Source organism: Misgurnus anguillicaudatus, chromosome 24 (assembly GCF_027580225.2).
Source record: "Misgurnus anguillicaudatus chromosome 24, ASM2758022v2, whole genome shotgun sequence".
In the NCBI taxonomy this organism is placed as follows: domain Eukaryota; kingdom Metazoa; phylum Chordata; class Actinopteri; order Cypriniformes; family Cobitidae; genus Misgurnus; species Misgurnus anguillicaudatus.
In genome coordinates this window covers 19,473,316-19,485,935 of record NC_073360.2, presented here as the reverse complement: position 1 = coordinate 19,485,935, position 12,620 = coordinate 19,473,316, and the positions used below count along the sequence as shown (strand labels likewise).

Below are 12,620 nucleotides of genomic sequence, written 5' to 3'. Positions count from 1 at the left end.
ACACACCATTAGAGATGGCCTGTATAGTTAGGCAAGGTTTGAATGTGTCTGATTCATTCTGGTGTTTTTTCAAGGGACATTTACATAAAATCCACTTTTGCATTAAAGGAATAGTCTACTCATTTTCAATATTAAAATATGTTATTACTTTAACTAAGAACAGTTGATACATCCCTCTATCATCTGTGTGCGTGCATGTAAGCGCTGGAGCGCGCTGCGTCGCTTCGATAGCATTTAGCTTAGCCCCATTCATTCAATAATACCATTTAGAGATAAAGTTAGAAGTGACCAAACACATCAACGTTTTTCCTATTTAAGACGAGTAGTTATACGAGCAAGTTTGGTGGTACAAAATAAAACGTAGCGCTTTTCTAAGCGGATTTAAAAGAGGAACTATATTTTATGCCGTAATAGCACTTTTGGGAGTACTTCGACTCGGCGCAGTAACACCCTCCCTCTCCCATTATGAGAGGGTGAAGGGGAGCGGACTTTTCAGGCGAGTCGAAGTACTCCCAAAAGTGCTATTACGCCATAAAATATAGTTCCTCTTTTAAGTCCGCTTAGAAAAGCGCTACGTTTTATTTTGTAGACATCAGATCTGTAGACATCATTTTAAAAACTATTAATTTAGTAGACACTACAAATGTAGAACATCAGAATTTCATTAAGTTTAATACACTGCTTTTTTATCACGCAAACTAACAATTAAGTATCTCACAATGCATTGTTAGCAAGCAAACAAAGCACTCAAGAGCCTCGCTTATCAGTTAGTTGGTTGTTGAATGAGCCTTATATATCACAGGTGCATCAGTCATGTAGAAGTGTCAGTAATGTCCTCCCACACTAAGAAGAAAACCTGGCTATCACCCCGCAAGGAGTATCATATTTTTCATTTTCTGAAAGCCATATTTGGCCATTTCACTCCACTGTCTTAGAGATTAGATATAAGAGCCACTGCTGCCAGAAGTCTGAGTACTTTGCAAAGCTCGTCCAACGCATTAAAGCCATTGTGAGGTGGTTATGATGATTTCCATCTGCAAGTTTGATCCTCTTACATATGCCTCAGATGTGTCCTTTACTGGCTGTCTTTTACACATATGTCAGCAAGTAATGGAAGGTAGTGTGAATTGCGTAGCACATGCAGTTTGTGGTGTGATCTTTTTCTTGTCATTCACACGTTACAGTTAGTCATGGCATAAATTGCAATAGCATAAAAAAAGTTGCTAAATTGTTGGTAAAAGGTGTCTCGTATGGTGTTAAAAAACGTTCTGCTATACCAGCTTAATGTGTAGAGTCTATGGGGTGGATTCCCGGACAGGGATTATCTTAAAACAGGACTAGGCCTTAGTTTAATTAGGAAATATAACTAGTTTTAACAAACATGCCTTACTAAAAACATTACTTGTGTGCATTTTAAGGCAAAACAGAGAGCACTGATGTATTTTAAGATATGTCAGCACAAGTTGTTTTCAGTTTGGACAGCTCTTACATTTATTTTAGTCTAGGACTAGTCTAATCCCTGTCCGGGAAACCGCCCCTATAAGTAATCCATATGTGCAAAGGTTTATTTCAGCATATTCAACACCAGCAATTTGTTTGTTAGCACCCCGGTCGGCTAACATTGCAACATTGGTTAATCCAGTTGCATCAGTTTAGGGCGGGACTGTTTGTCTGACCAATGGAAGACAGGGAGTGTTATCAAAAGTGTTAGTTTTATTTTTTATTTGATGATGCTAATAGCTAGTCTTTTTTATAGTTTACACTTTAGGGTTAGAGTTATTTTTTTAATAACACAATAAAATGCTTTATATTACTGGTGTGCAACGATTAATTGAGATTAATTGCGATTAATCGCATACAAATAAAAGGGAGTTTTTGCATAATATATGTGTGTGTGCTGTGTAATTATTATGTATATATAAACACACACATTCATGTATGTATTTAAGAAACATTTACGTGTGTGTGTGTGTGTGTGTGTGTATATATATGTACACATTATATATATAATTTGTTTTTTTATATAATTTGTTTTTTTAAGCAATGCTCTACACTGAGCTATACACCATACATGTGTGTGTTTCTGTTTAAATATACATAATAATTACACACAAAACACACACAAATATTATGCAAAATCTCACTTTTATTTTGTATGCGATTAATCCTTACTCTCCACCACTACTTCATATGTATATACTGTATTAAAGTCATCATACTTTACTGCAAGTGAATTACACAATAGCCTCAAATTCCATGTGGTAATAATATTTTTTGGTAGTGACCTCTTAGCGAGAAATGGGCCTTTTGTGAGCTTTTAGGAATGTGTTAGGAAATATGCTTTGTTATTGAAGAAGGATGTTTTAGCAGGGTGTGGACTCGAGTCATTGGTAATGTACAGCACACATCACACCTCTGGTTCAACAGTAAAAGGATCTCACACAGGAATTATTACGGCAAGTGGAAGCATATTTCCCACTTCCTGTCAATTTGATGATTCACACACACCAGGTCCGTTCACTTTTTGCCATAAATTCTAAAAGTGGGCGAAAAGAAAATGTCAAAGACATAAACATTTTATAAAACTGAATTTTATGTTTGTTTAATGAAAAAGTGAAAATATCTATATTATAGGAACTAAGTTATAGTACAGTATAGCTATAGACACTAAAGTCCCCTAAAGCTGAAATACTCAAATCCCCTTAAACACAAACATCCCCCTGAGCCAAGCCTGTCAGTTTCATATCAAAACTGCTCGTCTTTCTTTTGCAGATTTTGGCTTTGGAAACTTCTTCCAGCCAGGAAAGCCCCTGGCCACGTGGTGCGGGAGTCCTCCATATGCAGCTCCGGAGGTGTTCGAGGGCCAGCAGTATGAAGGACCCCAGCTGGACATCTGGGTAAAAACATTTACCCGCACTGGCATTATAAGTGAATCTGTTCATGCTGCAGTGTGTCTGACAGTAAATGGATATTGAGTCAGCTGACGGTTGTTTGTATTACAACCTATTCAACCTTTGAGAACTTGTCTGACGTCAAAGCGTAAACCAAACACCCTGTGAGGGAGATAGAGATCAGATCACGTGAAAGCCCTCAACTTGTATTTGCTGCCGTTAAGTGCATCCACCTGTACATTTACCCAGCGTGACTCTGCAGATCACGGGTTTGAACTGACTTAAACTGTGTTTGTTTCTGCAGAGCATGGGGGTGGTCTTGTATGTGCTGGTGTGCGGCGCCCTGCCCTTCGACGGCCCCTCTCTTCCTGTTCTGCGGCAGCGTGTTCTGGAGGGCCGCTTTCGTATCCCTTACTTCATGACGGAAGACTGTGAGATGTGCTTCCTGCCCACAGTGCCACCAGGAGATGTTTCTTGCGGCGGTCACTGTTTTTGCATGAAACTCAAGCTCGGTCATTTAAAATATTCCTTAAGTGCTTGGCTGCAGTTCACGTGTCTGGACTGTATAAAGCAGAACGGCTCTAGCTGTTTAAAGACCTTGAGCTGGGACATAGGAATGGGTCACTGCAGTATTTTGGGGGGGGGTGTATTTTTATATCTATATTAGTGACAAGACTGTAAAGATTGACAGGAAGGATGGAGAAATGGGAGCTGGTAGGTAGGGATGATTCACTGCCATCAACTGGTTGACTGGTCATTTAGCAACCAACTTGTTGACTAGTTTATCTGACTTTTTTTTTTGGGGGGGGGGAGTTGTTCCTTTTAATATTGACAAGTGAGTAAAGATTAACAGGAATTACAGGATGGAGAAATGGGAACAAGAGCAGCACAGGACGTCAAGCTGAGAAGTAGGGATGATTCACTCCTGTCAACTGGACGACTGGTCAACAACTTGTTGACTAGTTTATCAGATTTTGGGGGGAGGGGCTTTTTGTGCCTTTGTTATTGACAAGTGAGTAACGATTAACAGGAAGTATGAAATGGGAACAGTAGTAGCACAAGACTTTAAAGGGGCCATAGCACAAGACTTTTTTAAGATGTCAAATAAATCTTTGGTGTCCCCAGAGTACATATGTGAAATTTTAGCTCAAAATACCATATAGATAATTAATTATAACATGTTAAAATTCACACTTTGTAGGTGTGTGCAAAAATGATGCGTTTTGGGTGTGTCCTTTAAGATGCAAATGAGCGGATGAAGTGTAAACACTGATCACAATGATGGTGGTTTGTTGCAATTGAAACTCAATTGTGATGTGAATTATTTTCTCTCTTTCTTTCTCTCTCTGCACTAAATGGCAGTGCTGTGATTGGATAGTGCAGATTAAGGGATGGTATTATTATAATAAGAGCTCCTTATGACATCATAAGGAGAGCCACATTTCAATGACCTATTTTTTTCATGTACTTGTAGAGAATGGTTTACCAAAACTAAGTTGCTGGGTGTGATGATGGGTTGTATGTTGTCATCACTATCATTCTACCCATGGTGTAGAATCTCACATTATGTGTATTGATACCTGTCTTTTTAAATAATCATTAATCATTAACATTGGGTTCTGTGGGTTGTGTTTTATGTGCTTGTCTTAAATTCTATCTGAGCACATGCAGTGCACATATGCTATGTGTTGTTCATTAATAGGTGCACATATTATTGAGTAATGCTAAGCTGAGTACCTGCAATAGTTTCCAATAATGTATAATGAAACACACTGAAGCTATTTTGAGTTTAAACACAATTTATTACAAACAGAGTATATTAACAATGGCTATTGTATAGCATGTGGCATACTCACTTCTTCCTGGTTTTGTGACTCCGCCTTAGGGAGGGCGGGACAACTGTCTTGCATATTTATTCATTTGGGTCAAACCATTTTGTTGTGTAGGGGGAAATGAATTTTGCCTTTTGTCTGGGTTTATGGTCAGTGCTTGTTTAATGCTGTTTATAGCAGTACATTTTAATGTTGGGTAGTTAAAGATTGAACTTTAATTTGCTGTCTATTGTGCACTTTATGTTTATGTAGGTAAAATGTTGCAACAGTGATCCCTGAATTTGGTAGGGCTCATCAATTAGTAAGATTGGCCTAGGTTATTTAAGTCAGTCTGGGCAGTACACCTGAGGACAGAGGGTCGTGTGTTAAACGTAAGCTTTTTTGCTGCATAAAGCATTTTTCTTTGTCGAGGTACTGACAAAGTTGGCACTGATTTGAATGCCTTTGTATGAAATGTTTTGCTGTAGATAATTTTCGTGCCTTTTTTTGCACTTTTTTGAATTTGACACTCACGCCATGCTGCGTCTTATCGTTGTAATAAACAACTCTGGGAAATGAATTTTGTGTGATCCAAGCCTTCCTACCACCTCCCCTTGGTCTCACTCGGGGCACACTACGACAAATGGTGGCAGCGTTTTTTTCAGTGCAGTAGGAGGCTTCAGGTATACACAAGGATGCCACCCAAAAAGCAAACGACGCAAAGAACAGTGGGTGAGGTTGAGGAGTGTATCGAACTGGTTCCAGACCAAGGAGGTGCTGTGACTGAGGCAACCTCTTCTTCGATAACCGAGCCAACTGGAGCAAAGATGGAACATCTGAGCAGGATGCTGGAAAGCTTCATGCAGTCTCAAAAGGATAGAGAGACGCGGCTGGAAATGGAAGCACAGCGACAGGAACACAGATGGCGTGCTCTTCAGCATCAGTTCGGGCAATTACAGGCAGAGGTACAGCGAGAACGGCTGGAGCGTCAAGCATTGGGAGGTATGCCAGCGCAAGTCATCTCTTCGTCCTCCTGGCCACAGAACACAGACTTTCCCAATCTCAGAGACCATAGAAGGCAGAGCAGCCTCCAAGGAGATGATGTAGTACAATCACCAGTGCCATCTCAAGCAGCAGAGCCACCACATTGGATGGGCTGGCAAGGCCCAAAGATGTTACCGTTGCAAGAAGATGATGATATAGAGCACTACTTAACTACCTTTGAACGAATTGCTCAAACCTGTAGATGGCCGGTTCAGGACTGGACACTGCACTTGGTGCCACTGTTATCAGGCAAAGCAAGAGCAGCCTACGTGGCGATGGAGCTCACAGATACTTTTATGTATGACAAGGTCAAAAAAGCAATTCTGGACAAGTTTGAAATTAATGCAGAGACCTACAGACGTCGCTTTAGAGCTAACACACTTCAACAAGGCGAGTCCCCCAAAGAGCTGCAGGCAAGACTGAAAGACCTTTATGACAAATGGATTACACCAAAGGACAAGACCAAGGAGGAAATAGGAGAGATGATTGTCTTGGAACAGTTTCTTAGAGTGTTTAACCCTGAAATCAGAACCTGGATTTGTGAACACAACCCTACCTCCTCAAGACAAGCAGCCGAGCTGGCTGAAACTTTCATCGCGGCTAGGCGATCCACTTATCAACTGGGATACAGTCAAGGCAGTACCTATAATATGGCAGGTAAGTCTGGGAAAGTGGTCGGAGGTGGTTTACATTATAACTTCAGCAAAGGCCCAAGCTCCCAAACCCTACAACATAAGTCTTTCAATAACCCCAAAAGTTATCAGGCGGATAGTCAACGCAAAGATAAACAAGTGTTAATTTGTCATGCATGTGGCCAAGCAGGACATAAGAAATCAGAGTGTACAGTACAAAGAGTCAGTGATACACACCTTTGTTATGTTCCTAGACCTTCTCAGGCAGGTAAGGAAGCTTATCAAAATTCTGATACAGTGGTTGATGTGGTAATAGGGGGCAAACAGTTCAAGGCTTTGGTAGATACGGGTGCTAGCCAAACATTAGTAAGAGAGGAGTGTGTGAGACATCTCAACATGGACAGCCATAGCAAGCTAAGGGTACGTTGCATACATGGTGATGAAAGGGAGTATGCTACTGTGGACTTGAACTTGGAAATAGGAGGCCAACCTTACCTTTTGACAGTGGGCGTGGTTAACCAAGCTCCTTATGCAGTTATTTTGGGCAGGGACCTACCAGTACTTGTTGACTTATTGCAAAGTCAGACAAATGTTGCTGAAGTCAGAGCAGTAACCAGGGCGAAGACAAGACAGGCAGAAAGGAATAAACAAGCTCTTAACGTGTTACCTTTTGCTAACCAGCCCAAAACAAAAAAGTCCAGACATGAGAAGAGGCAGGAGAAAGTTAAAGGAACAGTTGTGGTAGAACAACTTCCTCAACCTGACAGTAATGACTTCTTTGATATACCTCACAATATTGCTGAGTTGCAGAAACAGGATGTCACACTCAAGAGTCTATTTGAGAGAGCTACTACCTCTGACATAGGGAAATTTCAGGACAGAGATCACTTTATAGTCAAAAGGGATATGTTGTATCGTAAAACCGATGATGGTGACCAGCTAGTGATCCCCCTGTCATTGAGAGCTAAAGTGTTGCAAATAGGGCACTCCATTCCGTGGGCAGGGCACTTAGGCCAACAAAAAACCTTAGCAAGAATTGCAAGTAGATTTTATTGGCCTCGTTTGTACATGGATGTGATTGATTTTTGTAAGTCCTGTTCAGAATGCCAGTTAACAGCCCCAGTCAAGAAAGGGGATAGAGCACCCCTGGTTAGTTTACCCATAATTGATGTACCATTCACTAGAGTTGCTATGGATATTGTGGGACCTTTAGAGAGGAGTAAATCAGGGAACCGTTATATCTTGGTGGTGTGTGATTATGCTACTAGGTATCCCGAGGCATTCCCCCTCAAAAAGGTAAAGACCAGGCAAATTGTCAATGCTCTAGTGCAGTTGTTTTCTCGGGTGGGGATAACCACTGAGGTTCTTACAGATCAAGGTACAAATTTTACCTCCAGGCAGATCAGGGAAGTCTATTCAATGCTAGGGATTCAAGCCATAAAAACCACCCCGTACCACCCCCAGACTGATGGGATGGTTGAGAGATTCAACCAGACCTTAAAAGCAATGCTTCGGAAGTTTGTCTCAAAGACCGGCTCAGACTGGGATCAATGGTTGCCGTATCTGCTTTTTGCCTATCGAGAGGTTCCACAAGCCTCAACAGGCTATTCCCCCTTTGAATTACTCTATGGCCGCCAGGTACGAGGACCACTGGACATTTTGAAGGAGGCCTGGGAGGGAGACATACCTAAAGAACGGACTAACATGGTCTCTTATGTCCTAAAGATGAGAGAAAAGATGGACACTATGGCAGAGCTTGTTCACACTAACATGGCCAATGCCCAGAAGCGTCAAAAAGCATGGTATGACCAGTCTTCACGGAAGAGAACTCTGAGTGTGGGCCAAAAAGTGCTACTGCTTCTCCCAACTTTGGACATTGGTCTACTTGCCAAGTGGCAGGGCCCCTACGAGATACTGAGGAAAATAAGTCCTACAAATTATGAGATCCATTTGCCAGATCGACGAAAGAAGAAGCAAGTCTTTCATATCAACCTTCTAAGACCCTGGCAGGACAGACCAGAGCCGTTGTCAGACCAGCTGCTTGCACGTAAGGTGGAGGAAGAGGAAGAGTCTATTGAGCAATACTTCCCAACAGTCAAGGATTCCATGGTCCTTCCAGAGCTGGGACATCTAACATCAGAGCAGCAGAAGAACCTACGGTCTTTGATTCCAGAGGGCCTTTTCAACGAGAGGCCAGGCAGAACTGAGGTAATGAAACATGATATCCGGCTCCTATCACCAGGTCCAGTACGACAGACATGTTGCAGGATTCCTGCAAGGCTTATCTCAAACTTGAAGAAGGAAGTTGAGACAATGTTGGAAATGGGTATAATTGAGCCTTCCAGGAGTGAATGGTGCAGTCCTGTGGTCCTGGTGCCGAAAAAGGATGGTACTCTTAGATTCTGCATAGACTTTTCTAAGTTAAATTCCATCTCTGCCTTTGACCCGTATCCCATGCCTAGGGTTGATGAACTAGTGGAACGCCTTGGGAATGCCAAATATCTGAGCACACTAGACTTATGTAAGGGATATTGGCAGATTCCCTTAGCTGACAGTGTTAAGGAGCTAACTGCTTTCAGGGTCCCAAATGGTCTCTTTCATTTTAGGGTCATGCCCTTTGGCCTTCATGGAGCTGCAGCAACTTTTCAGAGGACTATGGACCATGTACTAAGAGGTACAGAGGATTTTGCAGCAGCATATATTGATGATGTTGTTGTTTACAGCTCGTCATGGGAGGACCATTTGAAACACCTGGCTGCTGTGTTCTCCAAAATCCGTGATGCAGGATTGGTGGCTAATGCCACTAAATGCCATCTGGCAAAGCCGGAAGTGACTTACCTGGGGTATGTACTAGGGGGTGGAGTAATAAAACCCCAACTAGACAAAGTTGAGGCAGTGCGGTCATGTCCGCCTCCAACAACCAAGAAGCGAGTGAGGTCCTTTTTGGGTCTAGTAGGTTGGTACAGGCGCTTCATTCCCAATTTCTCTAGCAGAGCCGCTGTACTAACAGACCTCACCCGCAAGAACAGCCCTCAGAAGGTTGTCTGGTCTTCTGAATGTGAAGCAGCTTTTCAGGATCTCAAAGACTGTTTGTGTCAGGACCCAGTGTTACAAAGCCCCAACTTTGAACTTCCCTTTTGTGTGCAAACAGATGCCTCTGGGGTCGGGCTAGGAGCTGTACTGTTACAAGGCGACCGTGGAAACCGTAGGCCTGTGCAGTATATCAGTCGGAAGCTGTTTCCCCGTGAGGTAAACTATTCTACAATAGAGAAAGAAGCTCTAGCTATTAAGTGGGCCTTGGACACCTTGAAGTATTACCTCATTGGCAAAGACTTTATCCTAGAGACTGATCATCGGGCATTACAATGGCTTCATAGAATGAAAGACAGCAATGCCCGCATTACACGCTGGTATCTTTTGCTACAACCTTTTAAATTTCAAGTGAGGTATAATGTTGGAACCCAAAATGTGATTGCGGACTTTCTGTCCCGTCACTGTGATTAGTGACGGGCTTAAGGGGGGGGGGGGTATGTGATGATGGGTTGTATGTTGTCATCACTATCATTCTACCCATGGTGTAGAATCTCACATTATGTGTATTGATACCTGTCTTTTTAAATAATCATTAATCATTAACAATGGGTTCTGTGGGTTGTGTTTTATGTGCTTGTCTTAAATTCTATCTGAGCACATGCAGTGCACATATGCTATGTGTTGTTCATTAACAGGTGCACATATTATTGAGTAATGCTAAGCTGAGTACCTGCAATAGTTTCCAATAATGTATAATGAAACACACTGAAGCTATTTTGAGTTTAAACACAATTTATTACAAACAGAGTATATTAACAATGGCTATTGTATAGCATGTGGCATACTCACTTCTTCCTGGTTTTGTGACTCCGCCTTAGGGAGGGCGGGACAACTGTCTTGCATATTTATTCATTTGGGTCAAACCATTTTGTTGTGTAGGGGGAAATGAATATTGCCTTTTGTCTGGGTTTATGGTCAGTGCTTGTTTGATGCTGTTTATAGCAGTACATTTTAATGTTGGGTAGTTAAAGATTGTACTTTAATTTGCTGTCTATTGTGCATTTTATGTTTATGTAGGTAAAATGTTGCAACAGTGATCCCTGAATTTGGTAGGGCTCATCAATTAGTAAGATTGGCCTAGGTTATTTAAGTCAGTCTGAGCAGTACACCGGAGGACAGAGGGTCGTGTGTTAAACTTAAGCTTTTTTGCTGCATAAAGCATTTTTCTTTGTCAAGGTACTGACAAAGTTGGCACTGATTTGAATGCCTTTGTTTGAAATGTTTTGCTGTACATAATTTTCGTTCCTTTTTTTTTTGCACTTTTTTTGAATTTGTCACTCACGCCATGCTGCATCTTATCGTTGTAATAAACAACTCTTGGAAATGAATTTTGTGTGATCCAAGCCTTCCTACCACCTCCCCTTGGCCTCACTCGGGGCACACTACGACACTGGGTTGATCTTATTTACATTTTTTAGATTGATAGAAGCACTGGGGACCCAATCATAGCACTTAAACATGGAAAAAGACAGATTTTCATGCCATGGCCCCTTTAAGCTGAGAAGTAGGGATGATTTCCTACGGTCAACTGGACGACTGGTCATCTTGCAACCAACTTATTGACTAGTTTATCAGATTATTTTGGTGGGTGGGGTTGTGCCTTTATTATTCACAAGTGAGTAAAAATTGACAGGAAGTACAGGATGGAGAAATGGGTGCTGGTAGGTAGGGATGATTCACTGCGGTCAACTAGACGACTGGTCATCCAATTTGTTGACTAGTTTATCCGATTTTTGGGTGGAAGGGCTTTTTGTGCCTTTATTATTCACAAGTGAATGAAGATTGACAGGAAGTACCTGATGGAGAAATGGGTGCTGGTAGGTATGGATGATTTACTGTGGTCAACTAGACGACTGGTCATCTAGCAACCAACTTGTTGACTAGTTTATCCGATTTTTTGGGGGAAGGGCTTTTTGTGCCTTTATTATTGACAAGTGAGTAAAGATTGACAGGAAGTACAGAATGTAGAAATGGGTGCTGGTAGGTAGGGATGATTCACTGCGGTCAACTAGACGACTGGTCATCCAATTTGTTGACTAGTTTATCCGATTTTTGGGTGGAAGGGCTTTTTGTGCCTTTATTATTGACAAGTGAGTAAAGATTGACAGGAAGTACAGGATGTAGAAATGGGTGCTGGTAGGTATGGATGATTCACTGCGGTCAACTAGACGACTGGTCATCTAGCAACCAACTTGTTGACTAGTTTATCAGATTATTATTTTTGGGGGGGTTGCCTTTATTATTGACAAGTGAGTGAAGATTGACAGGAATTACAGGATGGAGAAATGGGAGCTGGACCAGCACAGGACCTCAAGCTGGTAGGTAGGGATAAGTCACTGCGGTCAAATGGACGACTGGTCATCTAGCAACCAACTTGCTGACTAGTTTATCAAATTTTTTTGGTGGGAGGCTTTTTCTATCTTTACCATTGACAAGTGAGTAAAGATTGACAGGAAGTAAAGAATGCAGAAATGGGAATGGGAGCAGCACAGGACCTCTAGCTGGGAATCCAAACCGGCATGCCGGAAGTTGGAAGTATGAGTGCTGCCCGTGAGGCCATCGGTTTTTGATGGTTATCTAACTTGTGAAATGCCGTAAAAGCCTTTGCGAAAATGTGTGTTGTCAAATTAATCCCATTCAAAGCATCTCCAGTTTAGACATGCAAATTCAATCCCCGGGCGTTGTGTTATGTTTTTTGATGATTTTTAATTTTCACGTGTCAGTGAGTTAAAACGAAATGCAAGAATACACCTTATGTAAACTCCACCTTAAAACATGTCTGATCAGCGACAAGTGAACCTGAAACCAGCATAATTATACAGGGCTTCCTTAAAACCACCAAGTCAACCAGTCATATAGGCAACCCCACAATAATAATTATTTTGTACATCCCTGCTTAGAATTTTTTTTTCCGTGCCAAGTAAAAACACAGCAGTGCACATTTACTTCCCGCTCGATTTGTAAGTCATTAATAGCAGGGTTGTGTTTCAGGGAGACAGAGGAGAAAGAACGCTGAGGTGAGACGGGGCAGAGGGTAAGAAGGAGGGCAGGTTAGACTATCAGGAGGACAGAGAGTCAGTTCGTGAAAGGATCTGAGAGGCAGTGCCGCAGGGCTCTTGACGTAAGACTCTGTCACATTCGTTCATTCC

At 41.9% G+C, this 12,620-nt stretch overlaps 1 protein-coding gene across 1 annotated transcript in view; it reads left to right on the top strand.

The window, feature by feature from the left end:
* sik2b (salt-inducible kinase 2b) overlaps window positions 1–12,620 on the top strand; it is a 56,540-nt gene that overhangs the window by 21,057 nt on the left and 22,863 nt on the right. The window contains exons 5-6 of the mRNA XM_073863200.1: window positions 2,773–2,897; window positions 3,196–3,327. Coding sequence (XP_073719301.1) covers window positions 2,773–2,897; window positions 3,196–3,327 — 257 coding nt within the window. The remainder of the gene's footprint in view (window positions 1–2,772; window positions 2,898–3,195; window positions 3,328–12,620) is intronic.